The 26,401-nt window shown below is 37.5% G+C and overlaps 2 protein-coding genes across 2 annotated transcripts in view; one reads left to right on the forward strand and one right to left on the reverse strand.

Moving 5' to 3' along the window:
- LOC126475523 (DNA-directed RNA polymerase III subunit RPC8) overlaps positions 1 to 20,631 on the forward strand; it is a 56,427-nt gene extending 35,796 nt beyond the window's left edge. Inside the window, exons 4-5 of the mRNA XM_050103454.1 lie at positions 3,100 to 3,227; positions 20,428 to 20,631. Coding sequence (XP_049959411.1) covers positions 3,100 to 3,227; positions 20,428 to 20,481 — 182 coding nt within the window. The 3' untranslated portion in view covers positions 20,482 to 20,631. The remainder of the gene's footprint in view (positions 1 to 3,099; positions 3,228 to 20,427) is intronic.
- Positions 20,630 to 26,401, reverse strand: part of LOC126474670 (F-box/LRR-repeat protein 16) — a 788,581-nt gene continuing 782,809 nt past the window's right edge. The window contains exon 7 of the mRNA XM_050102149.1: positions 20,630 to 23,204. Within this exon, the coding sequence (XP_049958106.1) occupies positions 23,056 to 23,204 (149 nt within the window). The 3' untranslated portion in view covers positions 20,630 to 23,055. The remainder of the gene's footprint in view (positions 23,205 to 26,401) is intronic.

A 26,401-nucleotide genomic window follows, 5' to 3' on the forward strand; every position in this document is an offset into this window, starting at 1 on the left:
GAGATGAATACGCTAAGCAGATTCAGAAGGATGTAGGTTGCAGTAGGTACTGGGAGATGAAGAAACTTGCACAGGATAGGGTAGCATGGAGAGCTGTATCAAACCAGTCTCAGGATTGAAGACCACAACAACAACAACAACATCAATATTCATCACATTTTATTAATTTTACATGTCAGTCCCTTCCTATCCTCACTTGCATACTTGTGGATGAGGTGTTTGCTTTACCCTAAATCTATTGAAGGTAATTGTGTGGGTTCCATGTTTGGTTGAAATTGTTCAGAGTGTTCCATTAGAACGATACTAGACACACAATGGTCCACTTCATACAAGGAAAGTAACAAAATGCTTTCCTTCAGTGACAACAAACAGAGAACAAATCTGAAATGACTAAGGTCATATAAAGTGTGGGATACCATTTGGGACTGTTCTGAGTCTATTGATTTTGTTGATATACACTGTCTGACCAAAGAAATGAAGCACACAGAAAGGGGGGGGGGCAGGTTTAGTGAGTAAATGATGTTATTTTGTTACAAAATCAAGTCAGATTTACAAAGAATTTGGTAGTATGAGCCCACTTATCACAATGATGTTCAGGCCTGGATGCATGTACTAATTCAATTGAGAAGGATGTCATAAAGCTGTTGTAACATCCCCTGAGGCAGGCTGGGCCACAACTGTTGTAACCATTCCTTTATATCCTGGATACTGGCACTGGGACAGAGTTGAAACCCAAGCTGGTTTCACACCTGTTCTGTCAGAGACAGATCTGGGCAACCTGTTGGCCAAGGAAGTGGCTCAACATCATGCGGACAGCTGGTAGAGGCATGTGACATGTGTGGACGAACATTTTGATGTTAAGAAATGTCACCACAGTCCTGTCACATGAGAAGTAACAGATGAGGACGTAGGATGTCTGTGGCATACCTGTGCCATTAGAGTTCCTTCAATCCCTACTTGCCATGACTTGAAGTCATATCCGATGGCTTCTGACACCATAATGCCATGAGTAACATTGCTGAGCCCATCCAAAACATTGGAAGGATGGGACATCTCCTCAGGTTTCTGCCACACTCACCGTAATGGTCATCCAGGGTAGTGCAGAACTGCAATACAATGCCATTCATCATCAGTCTTTGTTTCCTGGTCATGACGCCGCTCCAAACACAGGTGTTTTTATTGTGGTGTTAACAGCAGTGTGCGCATGGGACAGTAATTCCCTAGTCCAGTTTTTGCTAGTGTCATACAAATACTACAGGATGGCACAGAATGTCGCAGGGAGTCCATTACTTGTTATTGGGTTGCAGATGTAGATGTGAAGGGCTTACGGTGTGCTTGGTGCACAATGCAGCGGTCCCCCTTTGTGGTGGCTAGAGATGGTTGACTGACACCTTGACAATGAGTATGTCTGCCCTCAAGTTCTTCTATCTTGTCCAGCACTGAGCCACTGTCACATTTGAATACTCCACATTTCAAGATATTGCATGATTTGACTAGTTGGCCAAATGGAGACCCACAGTGAGGATCCTTTCACACTCTGTCTATTAATAATAATGCTGACTCCCAGGCATCTTCACGTCCTTTACAGTGATTGCTCATTGTCTGATGTGAATAATCTCTCTAATAGAGTAGTCCGTAACTTCAACAGGTGCCAAAATTTTATTGTCTCACATTGGTCAAACCATCAGTGAACTTGACCATTTCAAATTCTAAAGACCAAGGGCAGATGAAAACTTTTGTGGAAGTATCGTGCAGAAACAAAGCTACTATCTTCATTATATGAATAGTTTCCCCAGTCTGTGGTACTGATATGTGAAGATTTGCTTACTTTGCTTGCTCTTACTCTTATCATCTCCTGTTGTATCATACTTTGAGACATCCCTGTGCACTCCCAAGAACATTCTTAGCCCGTAAAAGGTCAGTCAGTCAGGTCTGCAGTGTCTGTTCTTGAAATTCACATAGATCATTGGTAGGGGTCTTGAAATCCTAACTTGGCCGCCTCTGTACTTACATGCCATAATGGGATTTGTTGTTGACAGTACTGACTCACTTTCAGAAAATGGCAACATTCACTAAGTGAACACTAGATAGAAGAACAGTTTGCATCTAGATAACATTTTCTGAATCATTGTACAAGGAGGTGTGCACCATTCAGCAGGTTTCATTGTTAATAGGCTCCCAATAACCTGAAAAAATTGAAGGATAAACTACAAGTCTTCAAATCTAAGTTGAAAGGTTTCATTGTTTCACACTCCTTCTGTACTATATAGGAGTTCCTAAAGTAGTTGAGAAACTTTCTCTGTAGTGTGTATTCTATCTCAATTCTTCTTTGTGTGTGTTTTCTTAATTCCTTAGGTCTGTTATTTATAAAGTAGTTAACAACTCCTGCATTTCTTGGGTATTTATCTTTCCAGTTTTCTATTAGAAATGTGTGTTTTTTATGTAATATCCTGAGCAGTTTCTGTATGCTGGGCATGCGTCTATATGACAACATCTCTGCATAGCTCTATTGATGGTGATTGTTTCCGCTTACAGCTATTTGCTTTTCACAGTTGAAAGCTGTGAAAAGTGCTGCCAGGTGTCAGGGAGTTCCTTAAATTGACTCGACTGTAGGAGTGTTGTAGTACTAAAGAACAAATGTATTAAAATTTCATGCCTGATTCATCATTTTTTCATTCATCTCAATGTTTATGATGTCCTATCTGCTGAATTGTGTGTGGTACTATGATATAATGTTTGTAGGTGCATTTAGCTGCATATGTGGACATTGTCTGCAAAATTTATTGCAAATAGAGTTAGTACACAGAAGAAATAAATTTAAGTGGTCTTACACGATATGGCAGTTTTTCACGCATCTCATTATTTATGACTTCATATCTCATGAACTGTGATATGCAGGTGGTTCTTGCCCTGTGACAGAGATTCTTGCCAGGCAGTAAGGCATATGTGTACCAAATTTGGTTGTTATCAGTCCAGCAGTTTAAGAGGAGAGTTGGAAAACACACACACACACACACACACACACACACACACACACAAATAACAAAAAGCTGCTTCTGTGTTTTTTAGTGTTGTTTAACAAAATGTTGTTTTTAATAGGAGAGACAATAAGATTTCGTGTTACTGCTGAGAGCTTCGTGGAAACATCACCTGTTGGTCCTGAGAATCCAGATGTAAAAGATGCAGTTGATGCTACAGAAGAGCCGAAAGTTCCATACAAACTGACGGTAAGTTAACTTGTATTTAATGCCAAAACTTTAATCTCATATGTGATAGTTCCTATAGTACCTGAGAACTCAGGCTAGTACAGTATCTTTTTCTTAACTACACTGCGCATTTACTGTAGTCTCCGTTACTGTTCTCATTCATGAATACACTACTATGCCACTGAACTAATCTATAGAAATAATGCAAATAGTAGCACAGTGAATTGTATTTGGAAATAGAAATGTGGTTATGATATCACTCATACGTCCTGGATACTAAATAGAACTAAACAAAAATATAAGAATTTATTCTGGTGACTAATTTTTAAAATATTGATGTTATTAGCATATGAAGAGGGACAACAGTTTTGTTCTGGAGATATCTGGTTTCCAAGCCAACACAAGTTATGTGACAGGGCTTTTTTGTTACAAGTTAATATTCTGTTTTTCCTATTACATTTTCATATTCTTTAATGGTCTAGTAACAGTGCAGTTGCTTTAGGACAAAGGTGAGCAATGGATGGCCTTCTGGCTGCATCTGACCCTCAGTTAGTTTCAGTCTGGACTGCAGAAGAAATTCCATGTGAAAATAAAATGATTGTACTCTCAAACATACATCTTGTGAGGCATAATTTGTTGGCGTGGAATCTCAGGAAAGGGGCGACATTCATAATGGTGTGTTACTCCATAAACTTTAACGTCACAGATGCTATAGTTTTGACTTGACTAGAAGTTCTGCTGTCGTGTCACGTGATGAGGTGGTCCACGAGCTTAAGTAAGTATGTGAATCAGGCGCATGGTTCCCCAAATGTTGCCCATGCCTTCTTTCTTTTCAGTTATGAAACACAATGAAGTGACCTGTTTTTTATTTATATTCTATAACATATCTAATACAAGTATTTGTTATCATAGTTTTGCAGTTAGGATAGTAAAGAAAAACAGGATGAAACTGACACAGTAAATATTTGTGTGTATTTTGTTGTAAAGGATGCCATTTGTTAAGGTACATTACCTGTAAGTGTGAGCTGGAAATGTAATATGTGTGGATTCAAAACCATGCCCTATTCTGATTTGGTTTTAAAAGATTGATTCCGTCAGCGAAGCCTCGCCTGGTTCAATCCTCATCCTCTTTATTGTCCAAATGAGCTCAAGTTCGGCATAGAATTTTCCTAGACTGAAAGATTTATCCATTTCATACACTCATTAGACTGACTACTTGGTCCTGAATTGCTCTGTATGATGTACAAGGACTGCCTTTTACATTTTAGAAAAATAATGAAAGAGAACATTTTTTACACAAATTGTTTTATTGTTTCTCTGAATCTAACTTCTAAAAGTTACATAGTTTTTCATGCCTTCAAACAAATTTGAGAAACATTTTTTCCCCATTTGGACATTGGTACCTTAAAAACGTGGTTTTGGAAGCATTGAATCCTCTGCCATGTACTTCACAATAGTTTGCAGAGTATGGACGTAGGTGTAGAACAGCTTCTTGAGGTGAGAAAATCACTGTCAACACATTTTTTTTCATTAGAGAACACATTTCAGTGGTGTCGGTGGAGTCTATCAGTAGGACGGGTTTCACTAGACATGGCCTGCACCTCAACAGGTATGGGAAGGGGAGGTTGGCAAAACTTGTAGGTGACAGCATAGGTGGGGGTGGTGGGATCACTCATGGGAAAATTCCGGTAGTTGTGGGTGTTAGAGCTGTACCTTTTTTAGATTGAAGTCAGCTGATAGGTATTCCTGCTTAAGGGAAGTCTCTCTAACAAAGAAGCCACTTTCTACAAAGCTTGGGTATCCGATTAATGAGAGAATTAGTATATTTCATCAAAATATACAAGGTATTAGAGATAAAGTTAGTGAACTGCTTATAGATGTTGACTCTGAAATTATTGGTATATCTGAACACTTCTTAAATAAGGAGAGAATTCAGAGGCTTCCTTTACCAGGATACAGGTTGGCTGGCAGCTTTTCTAGGAGCTCTTTGCGGTGTGGGGGAGTAGCCATGTATGTGAAAAACGGTATCCCATTTGAGTCAATTGATGTTTCAAAGTACTGCACTGAAAAGGTGTTTGAATGTTGTGCAGGTGTGGTTAAATTTAGTGGAGCTAAACTTCTTACTGTTGTTATTTATAGATCCCCAGACTCCGATTTCACAACTTTTTTGCTAAAGCTAGAGGAGGTTCTTGGTTCACTTTATAGGAAATACAAAAAGTTAGTTATATGTGGTGACTTCAATATTAATTGTATAAGTGATTGTGCAAGGAAAAGGATGCTGGTAGACCTCCTTAATTCATATAATCTTATGCAAACCGTATTCTTTCCAACGAGAGTGCAAGGGAACAGTAGAACAACCATAGACAATATTTTTGTTCATTCGTCATTATTAGAAGGGCATTCTGTTAGCAAAAAGGTGAATGGCCTTTCAGATCATGATGCACAAATTTTAAGTCTAAAAGTTTTTTGTGCTGCAACACATGTTAAAGATAGTTACCAACTTTTTAGGAAAGCTGATCCAGTTGCTGTACAGACTTTTGTAAACCTTATCAAGGAACAAGAGTGGCAAGATGTTTATAGTGCTGATACAGTAGACGATAAATATAATGCTTTCCTCAAGACTTTTCTCGTGCTCTTTGAAAGTTGTTTTCCGTTAGAACGTTCAAAACAGGGTACTAGCACAAACAGGCAGCCTGGGTGGCTGACTAAAGGGATAAGAATATCTTGTAGAACAAAGTGGCAATTATATCAAAACGTTAGAAACAGTCAAAATCTAAATACAGCAGCCCATTACAAACAGTATTGTAAGGTGCTTAAAAAAGTTATTAGGAAGGCAAAAAGTATGTGGTATGCAGATAGAATAGCTAAGTCTCAGGATAAAATTAAAACCATATGGTCAGTCGTAAAGGAAGTGGCTGGTCTGCAGAGACAGGTCGAGAATATAGAATCAGTGCGTAGTGGGGATGTCCGTGTTACTGATAAGTCGCATATATGTACAGTACTTAATAATCACTTTCTGAATATAGCAGGTGAACTAAATAGAAACCTAGTCCCAACAGGGAATCATATAGCGCTCTTAGAAAAAAGTGTTCCGAGACTGTTACCTGAAATGCTACTCCATGATACTGACAAGAGGGAGATTGAGTTAATAATTAAATCACTAAAGACCAAGAACTCTCATGGATATGACGGGGTATCTAGCAGAATACTGAAGTATTGTTCCACATATGTTAGCTCAGTACTTAGCCATATCTGTAACTTTTCCTTTAGGAGTGGTCGGTTTCCTGACCGATTAAAGTACTCGGTAGTGAAGCCACTTTATAAAAAGGGAGACAGGGATAATGTTGACAATTATAGACCTATTTCTATGCCATCGGTGTTTGCTAAAGTTATCGAGAGGGTTGTATATACAAGGTTACTGCAGCATTTAAATTCACATAATTTGCTGTCAAATGTACAGTTTGGTTTTAGAAATGGCTTAACAACTGAAAATGCTATAGTCTCTTTTCTCTGTGAGGTTTTGGACGGATTAAATAAAAGGTTGCGAACGTTAGGTGTTTTCTTTGATTTAACGAAGGCTTTTGACTGTGTTGACCACAAAATATTACTGCAGAAGTTGGAACATTATGGAGTAAAGGGAGTAGCTTACAATTGGTTCGCCTCCTACTTTAAGAACAGAAAGCAGAAGGTAATCCTCCGCAATATTGAGAGTGGTAATGATGTTCAGTCCCAATGGGGCACTGTTAAATGGGGCGTTCCCCAAGGGTCGGTGCTGGGGCCACTGCTGTTTCTTATTTATGTAAATGATATGCCTTCTAGTATTACAGGTGATTCAAAAATATTTCTGTTTGCTGATGACACCACCTTGGTAGTGAAGGATTTTGTGTGTAATATTGAAACATTATCAAATAATGTAGTTCATGATATAAGTTCGTGGCTTGTGGAAAATAATTTGATGCTAAATCACAGTAAGACTCAGTTTTTACAGTTTCTAACCCACAATTCAACAAGAACTGACATTTTAATCAGACAGAATGGGCATGTTATAAGCGAGACGGAACAGTTCAAGTTCCTAGGTGTACGGATAGATAGTAAGCTGTTGTGGAAAGCCCATGTTCAGGATCTTGTTCAGAAACTAAATGCCGCTTTATTTACCATTAGAACAGTATCTGAAATAAGTGACATTTCAACACGAAAAGTAGTATACTTCGCATATTTTCATACGCTTATGTCATATGGTATTATTTTTTGGGGTAATTCTTCTGATTCAAAAAGGGTATTTTTGGCTCAAAAACGGGCTATTCGAGCTATGTATAGTGTAAGTTCGAAAACCTCTTGTCGACCCCTATTCAATAGTCTGGGAATTTTGACATTGCCCTCACAGTATGTATTTTCTTTAATGTCGTTTGTTGTTAGCAATATTAGCTTATTCCCAAGAGTTAGCAGCTTTCACTCAGTTAATACTAGGCAGAAATCAAATCTGCATGTGGAATGCACTTCCTTGACTCTTGTGCAGAAAGGAGTGCAGTATTCTGCTGCATCAATTTTCAATATGCTACCACAAGAACTCAAAAATCTTAGCAGTAGCCCAAACACTTTTAAGTCTAAACTGAAGAGTTTCCTCATGGCTCACTCCTTCTATTCTGTCGAGGAGCTCCTGGAAGAGCTAAAAAATTAAGCAAATTCCAGTGTTACATTCTTGATTTTCTTTATTTAAACTAACGACTTGTCACCTGAATATGTTTCTTATATTTCATTTTATCTGTTTCTACAATCTTGTTATAATTTCATGTATTGACTCGTTCCATGACCATGGAGACTTCTCCTAAATGTGGTCCCACGGAACAATAAATAAATAAATAAAAAAATAAAATAAATAAATAATTAATTATGTATTAAGCACAGTAAATATGAACAATGAGAGACTAATTTAAAGTTTTTCTCCATCAAATAAACAATTGTTTGAGTGCTATGTGAGAGCTTGCATTATAATGTTGAAGAATGATGCGACATTTTCTGTTCACTGCCCTAGTTTCATCAGTGACTTGTGACAAACAAGTTGTTGTTTACCATTCATTTCTAACAGTTTTTAATCCTCTAAAGCAGTCCAGTATAACCAAAGAAACATATGATCATTTTCTTAGAAGTGCTTTGTGGGTGAAACTTTTTTGTTAATTTCTGTACGTGGAACATCCAAACAACCGATTGCTGCTTACTTTCCATCCTGTAGGAATATATCTAAATTTTGTCTCTTGCTTCAGTGTTACTTTCCCTCAGTGGACTTTTTACAGAATTTCCTTACACTGGTGGACATAAGCCTTTTTTTAAGCTTCAGTCAAATAGAGTGAAATCTGTTGCAAACAGATACTTTTTACAGCTAAATGTTCAAGCAAAGTCAAATGTGCTGCAGTCTTCAGTATGCCTATATATGGCTCTGTCTTGCATAAAGGACCTTGCCAATCCTCTTCATTCACGTCTGGCACACAGCATCAATGTTTTTTGGAATGACAACTGATTTTGGTCAGCCTTTGGAAAATTCACTGCTTACAGAACCGTGACCACATAGAAATTCTGTAAACCAATAATGTAAACAATGTTTTCTAAAGGAGAGGGATTACCAAAAGTTGAGCAAAGTGATTCGAGGCATTGTTGTTAAGTTACGCCATTACAAATATCATAAAAAAATAATCCAACAAAAAACTTAACATGAAATTGTTTCTTAAAAAACTGTTTGAGAAAAAAAACTTTCGTAGCCACTTTGAGCTGCAATTATTTTAAGAATAACAAATGAAAATTTTAAAATCACAGTAATGCCACATCTCAGTAGCACCTTCTAGTGATCATTTGTAAACACTTAAATGGTCACCCTCGTACCATGAATTATTATGGTATTGTGTAGGTTGGGAAGACAGTAGCTCTAATCCCTCCCTCCCTCCCTCCCTCCCTCCCTCCCTCCCTCCCTCCCTTATCCCTCCTCCCTTTCCCTCACACCCCCCTCTCACACAAACATACCCACATTTTTATTATTTTCAAATAATAAAAAAAAGGCTTCTTAAGATTTAACAGGTGGAAAAAATAGTTATTGGTAAGCTTCACAACTGTGTTAAGAAAATGCTCCTAAAAAAGAGGAGATGTGGGAGATGGTATGTCATCAAGTGATCTAAATGCCGTGGTATTGTAATTTTAAATGTTGTGGTAGTGTAAGTATTTGATGTCGTGAAAGATAAATATTGCTATAGTCCGCATATTTTTGTTAGTTCATAAGTTGTCATTCCCTGATGAACCTGGGACTGTGTTGAGGTGGGTTCATTTGCATGCCTCGACAATACAGATAGCATTGCTGTAGGTGCATCTGCAATGGAGTAGTATATATGGAGAGGTCAGCAGCCTTTGGAGTAGTTACAGGGACAAGAGCCTTGATGACACTATCCAACATGGCCTTACTGTACTGGTACTGTGAATAGCTGAAAGCAATGAGAAACTACTGCATTTATTCTTTTCCCATGGGCATATTCAGGTCTACCGTGTGGCTTAATGGTGATAGCGTCATCTTGGGTAAAACATTCGAGGTAAAATAGTCCCCCTATTTGAATCTCTGGGCAGGGACTACTCAGCAGGATGTCATCATCAGAAAAAAGAAAACTGGCATTCGATAGGTCAGATCGTGGAATGCTAGAGAATTTCAAAAGGGAAATAGATTGGTTGAAGTTATACTGGAAATTAGGCCCAACCTTAGTGTCCAAAGACAGTAGCCTGTGTGTGTGTGTGTGTGTGTGTGTGTGTGTGTGTGTGTGTGTGTGTGTGTGGTGTCATCTTCTCATTATTGTGCTGAGTAGCGATCTATCCTTTCCGTATTGTTATAAATGTGGATGAAAAATAAGTTTTCCAATTTTTCCATTGCTGCATATTTTAAATAGTATTCAGATTACTGACAAGACAGGTTAAACTCTATTTGCAATACATTTTTAATTGTATCTTAGCCGAGAAGGCTGTCATTTTTGTGTTGTTGGACGCACACAGTTCTATAAATATACTCTTGGAGGGGAGGGGAAAAAAAGACATGGAGCAGAAAGAGGAACTACTAGTATGTCATTTAATAAGGCATAGTACTAGGAGTGTGAGAGGAGAAAGACATATTGAGTTCTGCAATAAATTTCAGCTACAGATACCAAATACACTCTTCAAAAATCACAAGAGGAATGGTATATTAGTACTTGGAATCGACATATAGACTTGGAAAGATTCCAACTAGATTATGTCATAGTCAGACACATAAGCTGTACCCAGGGGTAGATGCAGATTCACATAAAAATTCAGTAATGACAAGGAACGGACTGAGAGGATTGTGCAAAAGAATCAGTATGGAAAGAAGTGTTACACTGAAGTACTGAGGGATGATGATGATGTGCATTTGAAATACTTTATGACTATGATAGTGAATACCGCAGAAGAATAATGGACTTCTCTAAAAAGGACACTCACAGAAACTGGATGGACAAATATAGATACAAAGAAAGTAGCTGTGAAGCTTTCAGTGGATCAACAAAAGGAGAAAGTACAAAAATATTAAAGACAGACAGGAATACAGCAACGTAAGTCTCTTAGAAATGAAATAAATAGGAAATATAAGGAAGCTGAAGTGAAACAGTTGCAGGGAAAATATGAGGAAATCAAAAACAAATAGTAGTCAAAATGACAGATTCAGCATTTAGAAAAATCACAATTACCTTCAGTGAAATTAAAAGCAAAGGTGTCAACATTAAGAGTGTGAAGGATATTCCACTGGTAAATGTAGAGGAAAGAGATGTGTGGAGAAATTACTAGAAAGCCTCTAGGAGGAGGAGGAGGAGGAGGAGGAGGAATTATCTGATGACGTGATCAAAGAAGAATTGAGAGTTGAAATTTAATATGTAAGGGATCCAGTGTTAGAGTTTAACAGAGAATTGGAGACATGGGATCAAATAAGGTGGAAAACATTGATCACAGTCCTTCAGAATTTCTAAAATCATGGGGAGAAGAGGCAACCAAATTTCTCTTCAGTTTGGTTTGTAGAATCTGGGAGACTGGAGACATACCATTGGACTTCCAGAAAAAATAGGTAGCAAGGGAAGATAAATGCGAGAACTATCACATAATCAGCTGAACTGTTCATGCATCTGAGTTGCTGATAGGAATACTGTATGGAAGAAAAGACAGTTGGGGATCTGTTACATGACAATCAATTTGGCTTTAGGAAGAGGCAATTACCATCTTGCTCTTGATATTGGATCCAAGATTTCAGAAAAATCAAGACAAATTGCTAGTTGATTGAAGTCCTCAGGAAAATAGATATAAGCTACAGGGAAAGATGAATAATGCACAATAGGTACAAAATACCTGAGAACAATAAGAACTGAAGACTGAGGATGAAGTGCTTGGATTGAAACGGGTGTGAAACGGATGCAGTCTGTGATCACTACTTTTCAATCTATACATCAAAGACACAATGACAGAAATAATAAAAAGGTTCAGGAGTGGGATTAAAGTTCGAGGTGAATGGATATGAATGACAAAATTCACTGTTGACATTTCTATCTTCAAAGATAGTGAAGACAAATTACGGGACATGGTGAATGGAATGAACAGTCTAATGACTACAGATTATGTATTGAGGGTACACTGGAGAAAGATAAAAGTAATGAGGAACAGCAGAAATAAGATTACTGAAAGACTTAAAATCAAAATTGGTAACCAAGCAGCAGGTGAAGTGAAGCAATTCTGCTACCTTAAAAGCAAAATAACACATAATGAACAAGGCAATGACGACATGAAAAGCAGTCTAGTTCAGGCAAAGAGGGCATTCTTGCCCAAAAGAGTCCAGTATAAAATTTTGAGCTTAACTTGAAAAATAAATGTCTGGGAATGTACATTTGGAGCACTACATTGAGTAGATGTGAATGACTGATTGTGAGAAAATTGGGGAAAAAAAAGAGAAAGAAGTATTGGAGAAATGGTGCTAAAGAAGGGTGTTGAAAGTTATGTGGACTGATAAATAAGAAATGTGAAGGTTCTCCACAGGATTGTTGAGCAAAGGAACATATGGAGAACACTGACGAGAAGGATGAACAGGGTGATAGGATGTTTGTTAAGACATCAGGGAACAACTTCCATGGTTCTAGAGGAAGTTAGAGTGCATAAAAACAGTAGGGGAAGACTGAATTGGAATATATGCAACAAATAAATGACAATGTTGGGTATAAGTGCTACTCCAATATGAAGAGCTGGACACAAGGACAGGCTATCATTGTAGGCCGCATCAAACACTTCAGAAAACTGATGACCACAAAATAAGTATCAGATTCTTGAGTCAATATGATCAGTTTGCATTGCTGATTACAAGCCAGCAAACCCTCAGTGTTGCCATTTAGCAGTTGGTCCATCTCTGTTTCTCTTGTAATACATGCCTTTCTTAGAGGTGTGCAGACATTAAGGGTAGTTAGAACGGAAAAAAATTCACATTTTCGGATTTTTATGTCATTATAAAATTTGCAATTTTCTGAATAAAATGATATGTATATCACTTATAGACTCTCATCGGAAGTATTTTGTTTTATTTTTTTTAAAATATAATCTACACTGGTGAAAATGTTAAAATTTTTATTTGCGTTACTTCAAGATCGAATAAAATCGGTCATTTTTTATATAGAAGGCTGTGGATTGCTGTGTTATAAAGCTTAAATTACATGTTTGTATTGGTAGCAGTGTCAAAAACAGTATTGTATCATTTCATAGCATAAACACGCATTGTATGTTGTAGTGTTAATGTTTTTCCGAGGAAAAGTGATGAATAGATTGGTAAATCTCTCAAAAAGTAAAGTATGACACCAAAATGAAGCATTTTTTAAGAAATGTGGGTTTCATGGTAATAGATTTTCGAATGAAGGGAAACATTGTGTTCAAAATGTGGTGTGTGAAGTTACAGACAATGAAACACAGGCAAAGTTGTCAGTATCTAGGGAAACACCCATAAGTGCTTTGAAGATTAAAAAAAAAGCATTGTGATACACAGTTTTCTCAAAATGAAACTGATGTAAATGTTAGTTTAGGTTATTTTCTGATTGACTTACACGTCCTAACAAGGGTGTTAGGTGAATGTGCTGGGCCCAGGCTCCTTGCTGCTAGCAAAGTGATTGCTTTTGGTCACATCTTTTGCAATATTGACTGTGCGAGTCGACGGTACCTCGTACGGAAAGAAAGAGCAGCTGATGCTACTGAGGACTCGGCTGCGAGCATTGCTGATGACTTCTTGAGCTCTTATTCGTAATGGCATTCAGACAGTCAAGGGTGCTGTCGATTGTTGCATATGAATGCAAAATACCTGCATTGTGCATTTCCACAAAGTGATTTTTACTCCAAAATGGCGATCATCCTACAAGCTGTATCATATGTGCAGTGCAGAACATAGCAGTTTCCGTTAATTGTGCCAGTTGTAAATACACTCATTCATTTTGGAATTCTGATAAGTGTAAAGATAATTATTTTGAAGTAAATGTTTGGTAGTTTTATGGCTTGAAAGCTATCGGCAAAGGACACAATGCAGCAGAAACAATGTGTGCCATGATGAATATGCCATGCCCACCGTGTAAAATCGATAAGTATGCAGGATTTATTGGAACTGCTGTGGAATCTGTTGCATGTGAGTCAATGAAGGGTGCTGCAGACAAAGCTGTTGAAGTAAATGATGGTATGACTGACATACCAGTAGCATTTGATGGCACTTGGCAGAAGCACGGCTACAGTTCTATGAGTACTGTTCCTATGGTGACCAGTGTGGATACTGGAAAGGTAACAGATTTCCAGATTTTAACCAAACATTGTCATAAGTGTAAATCATGGAATGAAGAAGGGCGTATCTGTGACAGAAATTATGAAGGAACAAGTGGTGGTAAGGAGACCTCTGCAGCTATTGAAATTTTTAGTCAATCTTAGGTGATGGAGATTCAAAAGCATATAACAGTGTAGTAGCCACTCAGCCTTATCTACATCTACATCTACATCCATACTCCGCAAGCCACCTGACGGTGTGTGGCGGAGGGTACCTTAAGTACCTCTATCGGTTCTCCCTTCTATTCCAGTCTTGTATTGTTCGTGGAAAGAAGGATTGTCGGTATGCCTCTGTGTGGGCTCTAATCTCTCTGATTTTATCCTCATGGTCTCTTCGCGAGATATACGTAGGAGGGAGCAATATACTGCTTGACTCTTCGGTGAAGGTATGTTCTCGAAACTTTGACAAAATCCCGTACCGAGCTACTGAGCGTCTCTCCTGCAGAGTCTTCCACTGGAGTTTATCTATCATCTCCGTAACGCTTTCGCGATTACTAAATGACCCTGTAACGAAGCGCGCTGCTCTCCGTTGGATCTTCTCTATATCTTCTATCAACCCTATCTGGTACGGATCCCACACTGCTGAGCGGTATTCAAGCAGTGGGCGAACAAGCGTACTGTAACCTACTTCCTTTGTTTTCGGATTGCATTTCTTTAGGATTCTTCTAATGAATCTCAGTCTGGCATCTGCTTTGCCGACGATCAACATTATATGATCATTCCATTTTAAATCACTCCTAATCCGTACTCCCAGATAATTTATGGTATTAACTGCTTCCAGTTGCTGACCTGCTATTTTGTAGCTAAATGATAAAGGATCTATCTTTCTGTGTATTCGCAGCACATTACACTTGTCTACATTGAGATTCAATTGCCATTCCCTGCACCATGCGTCAATTCGCTGCAGATCCTCCTGCATTTCAGTACAATTTTCCATTGTTACAACCTCTCGATACACCACAGCATCATCTGCAAAAAGCCTCAGTGAACTTCCGATGTCATCCACAAGGTCATTTATGTATATTGTGAGTAGCAACGGTCCTATGACACTCCCCTGCGGCACACCTGAAATCACTCTTACTTCAGAAGACTTCTCTCCATTGAGAATGACATGCTGCGTCCTGTTATCTAGGAACTCCTCAATCCAATCACACAATTGGTCTGATAGTCCATATGCTCTTACTTTGTTCATTAAACGATTGTGGGGAACTGTATCGAATGCCTTGCGGAAGTCAAGAAACACGGCATCTACCTGTGAACCCGTGTCTATGGCCCTCTGAGTCTCGTGGACAAATAGCGCGAGCTGGGTTTCACATGACCGTCTTTTTCGAAACCCATGCTGATTCCTACAGAGTAGATTTCTAGTCTCCAGAAAAGTCATTATACTCGAACACAATACGTGTTCCAAAATTCTACAACTGATCGACGTTAGAGATATAGGTCAATAGTTCTGCACATCTGCTCGACGTCCCTTCTTGAAAACGGGGATGACCTGTGCCCTTCTCCAATCCTTTGGAACGCTACGCTCTTCTAGAGACCTACGGTACACCGCTGCAAGAAGGGGGGCAAGTTCCTTCGCGTGCTCTGTGTAAAATTGAACTGGTATCCCATCAGGTCCAGAGGCCTTTCCTCTTTTGAGCGATTTTAATTGTTTCTCTATCCCTCTGTCGTCTATTTCGATATCTACCATTTTGTCATCTGTGCGACAATCTAGAGAAGGAACTACAGTGCAATCTTCCTCTGTGAAACAACTTTGGAAAAAGACATTTAGTATTTCGGCCTTTAGTCTGTCATCCTCTGTTTCAGTACCATTTTGGTCACAGAGTGTCTGGACATTTTGTTTTGATTCACCTACCACTTTGACATAAGACCAAAATTTCTTAGGATTTTCTGCCAAGTCAGTACATAGAACTTTACTTTCGAATTCATTGAACGCCTCTCGCATAGCCCTCCTCACACTACATTTCGCTTCGCGTAATTTTTGTTTGTCTGCAAGGCTTTGGCTATGTTTATGTTTGCTGTGAAGTTCCCTTTGCTTCCGCAGCAGTTTTCTAACTCGGTTGTTGTACCACGGTGGCTCTTTTCCATCTCTTATGGTGAGAAGATTATCACAAAACTTAAATGTGTTGGTCATGTCCGAAAGAGGATGGGCACCAGGTTGAGGAAGTTGAAATGAAGTTTGAGAGACAAGAAACTTTCTGGTGGTAAAACCATAAGAGTCAGGCTGACAGACAAAATGGTTGATGAACTACAGCAATATTATGGGCTGGCCATTACAAATAATACTGAGGTTTTGTTGAAAATGAATCAGGTAGTATGTGCTACATTCTTCCACAGACTGTCAACTGAAGAAAAACCAGTACACCACCTTTGCTCTCCTGGACCTGATTGATGGTGCAATTATCGCAATGCCCAGTACTCAAACACTTCATTCAGCCATAAACATTCAATCCCAACAGCAGTCATGGATATCGTAAAACCTAAATGAGATTTTCACTCTGCAGCGGAGTGTATGCTGATATGAAACTTTCTGGCAGATTAAAACTGTGTGCCGGACCGAGACTCAAGCTCGGGACCTTTGCCTTTTGCGGGCATGTGCTCTACCATCTGAGCTTCCCAAGCTTGGGGAGATTTTCACTCTGCAGCAGAGTGTGCGCTGATATGAAACTTCCTGGCAGATTAAAACTGTGTGCCGGACCGAGACTCAAGCTCGGGACCTTTGCCTTTTGCGGGCATGTGCTCTACCATCTGAGCTCCCCAAGCTTGGGGAGATTTTCACTCTGCAGCAGAGTGTGCGCTGATATGAAACTTCCTGGCAGATTAAAACTGTGTGCCGGACCAAGACTCAAACTCGGGACCTTTGCTGCCTTTCGTGGGCAAGTGCTCTACCATCTGAGCTCCCCGAGCTCCATCTGCGTGTGTACCCTCTGCACAAAACAGGTTGATAAGGCAGCCTAATACTGCCACAACTGAACAGGCCTCTCGCACAGGGCAGCCTGTATGTCGGAGTCTGGAAAATAATTTCTTGCTGCTGAAATGTACGTTACCTTTCAGAGCAGGTCGATACAGCAGACTGTTTCTATTCCCACACAATATGCCTGTTGTACAGGTCAGCCTAAGCCACACACACACATGTAATATATCAAACAATGGAAAATCCAGGATGGAATGTAACAATATTAGAGAAGGAAAGTTGCTACTCACCATATAGCGGTGATGCTGAGTCGCAGATAGGCACAACAAAAAGATTCTCACAATTATAGCTTTCGGCCATTAAGGCCTTTATCAACAATGGACATACACACACATACAAATGCAATTCACACACACACAACTGCAATCTCAGGCAACTGAAACTCAGCATCTCTGCTCTGCAGTGAGTAGCAACTTTCCTTCTCTAATATGTAATATATATTATATGTGAATTACCCTAAGATTGCAAGCATATCAGATCCTATTGTGCAAATTAGGCCACTTTAGAGTGGTGCCCTGTCACCTGCTCTGACCCAGCCCTTGCTGCCCTTGCTCAGTGGTTCGCCCTGGTTCCTGTCCTTCCCACCTTTTTAATTCTTCTTACTTGCTACATCTATTGTTGGTTTACTGTCTTGTCATTGTTGTTCTCTTTCTTGAGATTTTAACAACTTACCTGCATTGTTAGTTTTCTGGTAGCAATAGAGGGTGATAAAACGCAAGTGTGATATAGAGGGCGGGTCTCCCATCACGTAAGGTGTCCCAGGGGCCTCCAGGTGCTTGCTGGGTGCAGCAATGCACATTATCACTTCTACTTGCTAATATCTCTTGGTTTTATTAATTCTTGGTTACAGTAGAGTTCATTAGGATTTGTTTCTGTCCCCTCCCTCTCTGAGGACTCTTGCCGCCTTGATGCACAGAAGGTGGAGAGACTGAAGACCTTTTAGTTTGGTCACTTTAACTCTGTCACCTCAATCCAGTCTGTTATCTTTGCTGTACTTATTATGGGCATCCAGAAAGTAATTTTTCTTTCAGAAATGGGTTACCTAAGACCGAGCCAAATCAAGGCATGTTATGTTACCTATTAGTCCAGTATTCCTTCATGCACAGTGACTGAATGTTTCCATTTCTTTGTCAGTGTCTCTTGTTTGTTCCTTCTCTATTCCTCTTCAAAACACCATGTTTGTAATCTTTCTTGATTGCATCTCAGTCCTGTAAATTTAGTGACCGTAATTTCTCAAGTTCTTTTCTTGTTTGCCTGTACCAGTTGGACCAAATAAGCTCGTATTTCAAGAATTTGTGAATCTCATAGATTAGTTTATATTGGTCCATTATTTCTGTGTGTTCCATGACTTTGATTATTTCCATCTGCATTGTAACTGTGACTTTAGGGATTTGTCTAGATATCTGCATTGAGTTTTAGGTGTTGTATTTCCTCTTTTTCTTGGTCTTAAGACTTTTGTCATAATTTTGTTATGTTACTTCTAATTGCTCTTTTAATGTTTTGTGTTAGAGACTAAGATTATTTGAAGTGTAGAGTGCTTCTTGTTTGATCACTGCTCTGTGACAGAGTTAAAATTCCAGGGAAGGCATTTTTATTCTAAATATTTGTAACTGAAATGTGGTTTCTGTTTCGTAAAGTCTTGAGTTAAGTGGCCTTCTCTTTATTACAGTTTTCAATAATCCATTTACCTTTTTCAATTGTGAGCACTCTGTTATTGTCAATTTTGAGTTCTCCCACAGCTATTTTTTATATCAGTCATGAATTTTCTCCTTTAGTTCTTTATTTTTTTAAATTTCAAACATATATCACATTGTATAATTTTCCTATACTTAGATGCTTTGTAACAGTTTTGTTAATAAATTTACTGAAAAAGGAACATATTGTTCACTAATGGTAGTAAGGGTGGAGCAGTGAGCACTGTCCTCAAAAAAATTAATTGAACACATCTTTTCATGCCTGTTGTCTGATCCGTAATCATTATATGTGTTTTCCCAAATTTTAAATTGCTCCTGAATCATCAAATAGGCTATTCATTTACTCCAGTTAAAATTATTTGTTGTTTGATGTTTCTTATATGGTGATATAATGTTCACACATTGGCTGTATTTTTATGAGTGACACCATATGTTGTGGGTCACGTAAAATGTGCTGTTACTGAGGTGTTTCCTGGAGAAATGATGGCAGCACCCATCAAAAAGTGAGATGGGAATGAAAGAAACTATGTGAATAGCCTATATTAAGTAGCCTGTCAGAGAACAGAATGCAGTTGGTATGTTCTGTAGTGATTAATTTAATCTATTTTCTAAACTTGGAAGCAATTTAAAATAAAATAAATAAAAACAACAGTTTAAGTGTCAAGATTCCTTGCTTCGTGGTGCTCAAAAGGTTTTTCCTTTCAGAAAAAACACTTAATTGTTGGTGAATAAAGCCACAGCAAGTACCATCATGTAGAAGAATAATTCTACTGTCTGTACCTGTTGAGACTGTCACAACTTTTCCCATGTTGTCAGTCAAATCTTTTGTCACTCAGTGACCACTATTAACCTTTGTTTCATTGACCCAAACAGTGTCATCAAAATTAATTTCCTTCACTTCTTGTGGAAACCTGCATTGCCATGCATTTATGTCTACTCTCACCATGAAAAGATTCTACATTTGTTATACACCTCTGAACATCTCTCTTCCTATCTGTTGTATAAAAAACAAGGGTAGTGCTTCACTGCTTTTCTTTTAATTTTTATCCTTTCCAGTACGCACATACCTAGTCGAACTATGTCGATGACTACTTATGAGACTTGCTAGACAGGTCTCTCATTTTTCATTTACCTCTCCAAGTTCTCCTGCACATTGCATATAAATTGATGCACTTTTTCTTTAAGTGCAATTAATTTTGTGGCTTTCTTTATGTTGTCTTTGAATCCAAAGCCAGGATCCACCCATTTTATTTCGTATTGCAACGAGGAATGATGATTACACCAAAAACAAAATGGATATAAACCAGAAAGTTATAAAACATGATGCAGTAACAGAACAGTCCTATTTTATACATCCTACTGCTCAACACTGCAACGTAATTGATTCTTTGTTGTGTTACAATGGCAGTGGTGGACAGTTGCCACATGACATCGAGAGCTCCGTTTGGGTGATTTGCGTGGGCAGTTTTGTCTTGGCTGTGCTTAAAGTTGAAACTGAGTGAGAGCTCACTTGAAAACAATGCAATTTTATGAGCTGATATGTGTGTCTTTGTACCCACATCAGTTGCTTGTGGTGAGGGTTTTTTTTCCATTTTGGTAGTTTTTATTATTATGATTTTGTTATATATTGTGCTCAGCTCATATTTACTTAGTTTTTGTTGATTCTGTTGATATTGCCTTTATGCTACAGGGTAGCATCAATGAACCAGGTCTTGGTCTTTTGTCTTGGTGGGCAAATTCGTAATGTGCAGACACTTTGGAAGAAGATTGATGTATTTAACAGCCAGGAACTTGTACAACAGGATGTCAACACAGGTAGTTAATGCAGTGATTGTATTTTTGGATTCATTTGTGTTCATGGTCTGTTGTAAGCAATAAATTTATTATTCAAGTATTCTTTAAATATCTTTATTATTCTTTAATAACAACATCACATAAAAATTAAAAACAAAGAAAATTACAATTACTTAATTGGCGCCTTGTCACATTTGCTATCATGCATTACCAGTAAGAAATTTACAATATTTACATGTTGTACTATGTGTGATAAAAACAAATAAACTTACATTATATTTTGAAGGCATGTACTCTTTTATTGTTATTAGTTGCTGGCATTTCTACACAAAAATTAATACTGGTATTTGTCTCAGCCTGATTATATTTACCATTGTCCTGTAAACCTAAAATTAAGGAACCATGTGTAATCTCTTTCCAAGTTTCATTTGGTTAAAGGGCATGTTCTTGGTAACAGCATTGCACTGGTGGTATGTCAAGCTGTAATACTGGCTAACTAAAACTCATCAACCATTTCACACTGTAAGGAGATAAACAGGGAGGAGGGAGAAGAACATTGTGATATCACTTTTTTAATTTGTGTATATATTTACAATAACCAGAAATTTAAATCTCAAACAGCACACAGCTTTTTTATGAAAATAGTTCTCATAAAATTCATGAAGTATACAACATTTCTTAGAATGGTATGATTTTGTGTGACATTATTGCAGTTACAGGTGCACATCACAGACTTGAAGTAAAAAGTTATAAGATTACTATTTACACTTTTCAGATGAGCACTTTTTACATATTTTTGTTTCCTCTTGTGGCCAAGAGACAGGTATCATACTGTCATTGAATTGGCCCTATATCATTTATTTCTGATTATTAGGATAATGGAGAATTAAGGTGCATTATTAGGAAAGGGAAACTTTAAACTGAAAAAGCAATATGCATTATAGAAACCAATGGAGTTTTAACATCATAAAATACTTTGTTCCTATCGCCTATATCAGCGAATAGGTTATCTGGAATAAGGACAAATTTAATTAGACTTTTATGTTGAGCTCCCATGCTAATCAGTTCTGATACCTGTACCTTATGCATCACTACAGGAGATATTTATGGATGTCAGTAGTATATTACTTTGTTGCAGAGTCTCCAGATTCATAAAAAATATTTCATTTAGAAACATTTATACATTAAGTATTAATAACTTATCCCATTGGTGTCAAAAAATGTAGCAAGACATCCACAACTATTATAATTTCAAAAGGCAAATAGAAAAAAAGGTTTGCATTGTGCAGCTCAATACGTATGTACAGGACGAGGCATGAGTGAATCGATTTTATTTAGAACAGGAAATCTTAATGTTACTGTTGCTTGCAACTGCAAATAGTTAATAATTAGCTTATAAAGGGTCTGGTTCATGATCCATAAAAATGAGGATTTGTTAACTGTGGTAATTATTTGTGGAACTTTCACTTCTGGTTCTATTTGTCAGCAAATCTCTTGATACAGTATTTTGTATTCACAGAATATTTTAATATTGCTAACGTGAACTTATGAGCACTATGGAAGAAAGTTGAGCAACTGTAAAGGACAACACAAATCATGTTGCAACATCAGTCAAAATAAGAGCATTTTTATTACACCAGTTTACAATTAACTTGGCAATGTTGTGGAATGCATTATTTAAATTACTGGCTCTTGTGATTCAAAGCTATTGCTTTAGAAATCTTGCTATGTTTTGGTGCAATTACAGTTCAAGACTAAGGTGAAATTCCATGTTTTCCTCTCTTTGTGTACAGGTTTCAATATTGAACCAGTGATATATTTTGTTTACTTTGGAAACCGTAGGAAAAATTAACCATTACCAGTTTCCTGTGAATTGTTGGCATGTTACTAGGTATTGCCATAATACTACCAAACTATTTAGTTGTAAAATTAATGTAACTAATCTTGTTAAAAATAGTTTGTAGATTCCTATAGCCATCTGGAAATTATTGCACTTTTTCTCAAATGTGTAGCAGCGAGCTTTCTTAATGAATACTTTATATTGCTCCTACACTGAATGTAATCACTAAATTTTGTAGCATTCTGCAACATTTGGTTTTTATTTATCAGCATCATTATAATTCTATTGGGGAGTGTCAGTCTGTAGTTCTACTTAGAGGGATTGCAGTGCATTTAACAGCTTACAAATATGAATCAACATGTCAGTCACTAAAACAAATTTCAGTCTTTGTGAGATGAGGAGTTAATATTAAAAGCCCCCTTATGTAAGCTTTTATTATAAAGGACTGAATTTTTGCAAGCTGGGTTGGAATGATGGCAACGTTTAAACACACTATTTACTTCAAAATACTGCTCCTGAACAGCACATTTACTCAGTATGCCTTTGAATCATACTCTGAAATGAAACCACTGCACAGGCACATTTGTTATATATCTTCTGTGAATTTCTGTTGGGTTCAAGTAATTTCAATCACTAATTCTTCTGCCTGATGTCAGGAACAGTTTTAAAAATAAATTACCTTCATTATTCTATTACTAAACAATGAGGTAAGTGTTCTCTGAGATATTCAAACAATTCCTTGGATGCTCCTGGACAGTTGGTTAATTCAAGTTCTTGTAAGTGCCGTAGCTGTATGAGACTGGACAGACCACTGGACGTAAGCAGTGGACAACCTGTAAGCAGGAAATATTTACATCATTAGATGTTTACTACATTATGTTCCTTGTGCACATATGAATTAATATGAACAAACCTCCCAGAAAAGCCTGTGTTCAATAAAAATACTCAAATCTCAAACAGTAGAGATTATATATGCTCATATTTTTTGTACTTTTCTTTTTTTCCGCTTTAACAAAGGAGCTGTAATGGACATTTATAGGACATCACAGTTTTGGATCCCTTCAGACCAAGTGGCAACAGAGATGTCTGGATGATGTAGGAGAAATTTGTAGTTAACTACATGCTGTAGATGAATACTGTACTGATATCCATAACCCAGAAACAAGGAATGAAGTAGGCTGTATGAAAACACATCCAATTTCCACAGTTCTTAGAAAGAAAAAACTGCAAAAATATACCATAATGGTAGCTGCGATTTCTTGGGCCTGCAAGGGTGTTCAACAAATGACTGAATTAAAATAATACTGTATACTTGAGCTGTTGTTAGCAAATGAAGAACATGAGATGGAAACTGAGTAAAGCTCATACGTCTTCTGTTGTTGGCGAACAGTTCACCAGCTCAAAGTAAGTTCATACACAATGTTCCTCTGCGTATTGGATTCCTTAGATAGGAGTGACACTGTGTGACTGTTTCCTCTCTGGTAATGATGTGCCAGAGTAGAGGAGGGTGACATTGGCAGTGTAGGAGAATAACTGTGTACTGACATCAGTTGTAATATTTGATTATATTCTAAATGTATTCTGCCATTAAGCCCTGTGAGAAGTAAATAGCTTTAATATTTTTTGATTATGCTGAACCTTACAGGTAAAGGATCAAGGGCTTCTGAAGCCAACACTTTACTGTTAACACAACCCCAAAGCATTTGGACAACAACAAAAAAGTTTGATAATAACAATATTATGAAAAGGATAGATTGCTACTCACCATATAGACGAGATGTTGAGTAGCAGACAGGCACAACAAAAAGACCATTAAACATGTGAGTTTCCAGCCAAAAGGCAATCTACTAAAGTAGACAAACATCCACACAAGCACAACTCGCTCGCACATGACCACTGTCTCTGGACACTGAGCTGAGTTTGTCCTCAGTCGCCAGAAACAGTGGTCATGTTTGTGTGAGATACTCTTGCATGATGGTTGGTTTGTGTGTGTGTGTGTGTGTGTGTGTGTGTGTGTGTGTGTGTGTGTGTGTGTGTGTCTACTTTTGAAGACGGCCTATTAGCTGAAAGTTCACATGTTTAGTAGTCTTCTTTGTGCCTGTGTATGTGGCTCAACATCTCCTCCATATGGTGAGTAGCAAAAATCTGTCCTTTTCATATGGTTGTCATTATTCCACCCTGGATTTTTCATTGTTTAAGATTTAATAATATGAACATAATAACATTTTAATTAATAAGTACCTTTATGTTTATATTATTTTGAAACAATAGAATTCTATTTATGAATTTTAACAACCAACATAAGTGTTTGCAGCCAAGGCTTACATTTAACAAAGATGAATACAACAAAAACAGATTTGAACATAACATGATGCTAATTAACTACCATTCTGGCAAATATAAAATAATGTACATTCCTGCATGTACTTTATTTAAATTTAATAATTCATGTGTCAATAAACGAAATTAGTAATGACTTTGTTTCATTTGGTATGTTTTTTTCAGCACAGATGCATTTCACTTGTGTCAAATCATGTCTTCAAAAACTAAGGTTTTGCACCTGACTAATGAATTTAGATTGTTTTGTCAAGCTATTTGTTTCTTAATATTTTTCTTGTATTGCCTAGTATGCCACTTAATTGATCTTAAATGTTAAACGCTCTTCACCACTTTTTGATAATTTGTTCTATATCATATTTTAAGAATTTGATGCCCCACTCATTCTGTCCTGTGTTGTCTGTATTCACATAATGCCCAGAGAGTACAAATTAATTGAATCTAATTTCATTCTTTTCCAGACATGACATAGCATTGTTTTTTAATAACTAATCCTGTGGAATGTAATGACAGACTTGTGATTTCCAATTGAACTTATAATTCTTAGTTAAATGACCCTGGATGATAACACCAGTAGGATTTTTCCAAATGGAATAAAATCTGACTATTTTAAAAATACAACTGGATTAAGACAGAGAATGCTGTGTCCTCTTTTCTCTTTAGTGTTGCCTTCGAGAGAGTTGTGAGGACACTCGAAACTAGTACCTGTTGGGATCCTCCAAAGAAATAAAGTTAAGGTTTTGGCATATGGAAATGATGTAGTGTTCATTGGAAAGTGTGGAACAGAGATTAAACAGTTATTGTGGAGCTCATATAAGAAGCATCCAGACTCAGCGTAAAAGTGAATGATCAGGAAACAACAGTCAAATTTCTGGGCATGATGCTAACTGAGCAAAATCAGAGGCCAGCAGAAGTGAAAATGATACTGCAAAATACTAATAGAGCCTAAGTGCTCTATAAAAAAACTTTCTAGGGTTTAAACCACTGACAAGGGAAACTAAATTCAAGCTATATAATACAGTCATCACATCAGTCCTAATCTATGGAGCAAAAACATGGAAGAACACTAGTTACAGGTATTTGTAAATGAAGTTTATAGGAAAATCTTTTGTTCATACTACAGTGAATCACAAAGCTGGTATGTAGGTCATAGGCAACACAAAAATCAATGTACTATTACCACAAGCAACAATAATGAGAATAATACATTCCAGAAGATTTCAATGGGCAGACCATCTGATGAGAAAGAGAGAGGATCAGAGAATTTAAAAAATATTAATGGAGAAGTCATTAAGTAAGAAACCAAGGGGGAGACATGGAAAAATGAAATTAAAATAATATGCAACAGGATGGATGTAAATAATTTGGCAGGAAGCAGCACAAGATATAAGCATTTGGAGGCCATATGTGAGATTGGTACGGGAGCTTCGAGTTCTGTAGGAACCAAAAAGTAAAAGAACAACTACTAATCCTCGGGACCTTCTGCTCTGCAGTAAGGCTCTTGTGTTTGTTGACGTGGAAATAGTACTACCGTTAATGGACATGGCAATAAAAATATTTTTTTGAAAATATTATTGCTGCAAAGTCACTAGTACCAGTGTCGTATTTTGCATTAAATATTAACAAAGGTGTGGCACAAACATACAGACTGTATCCAGTTTGCTCCATTTATCCTGTAGTTAGTCTCACCATA

Source organism: Schistocerca serialis, chromosome 4, assembly GCF_023864345.2.
Source record: "Schistocerca serialis cubense isolate TAMUIC-IGC-003099 chromosome 4, iqSchSeri2.2, whole genome shotgun sequence".
NCBI classification, from domain to species: domain Eukaryota; kingdom Metazoa; phylum Arthropoda; class Insecta; order Orthoptera; family Acrididae; genus Schistocerca; species Schistocerca serialis.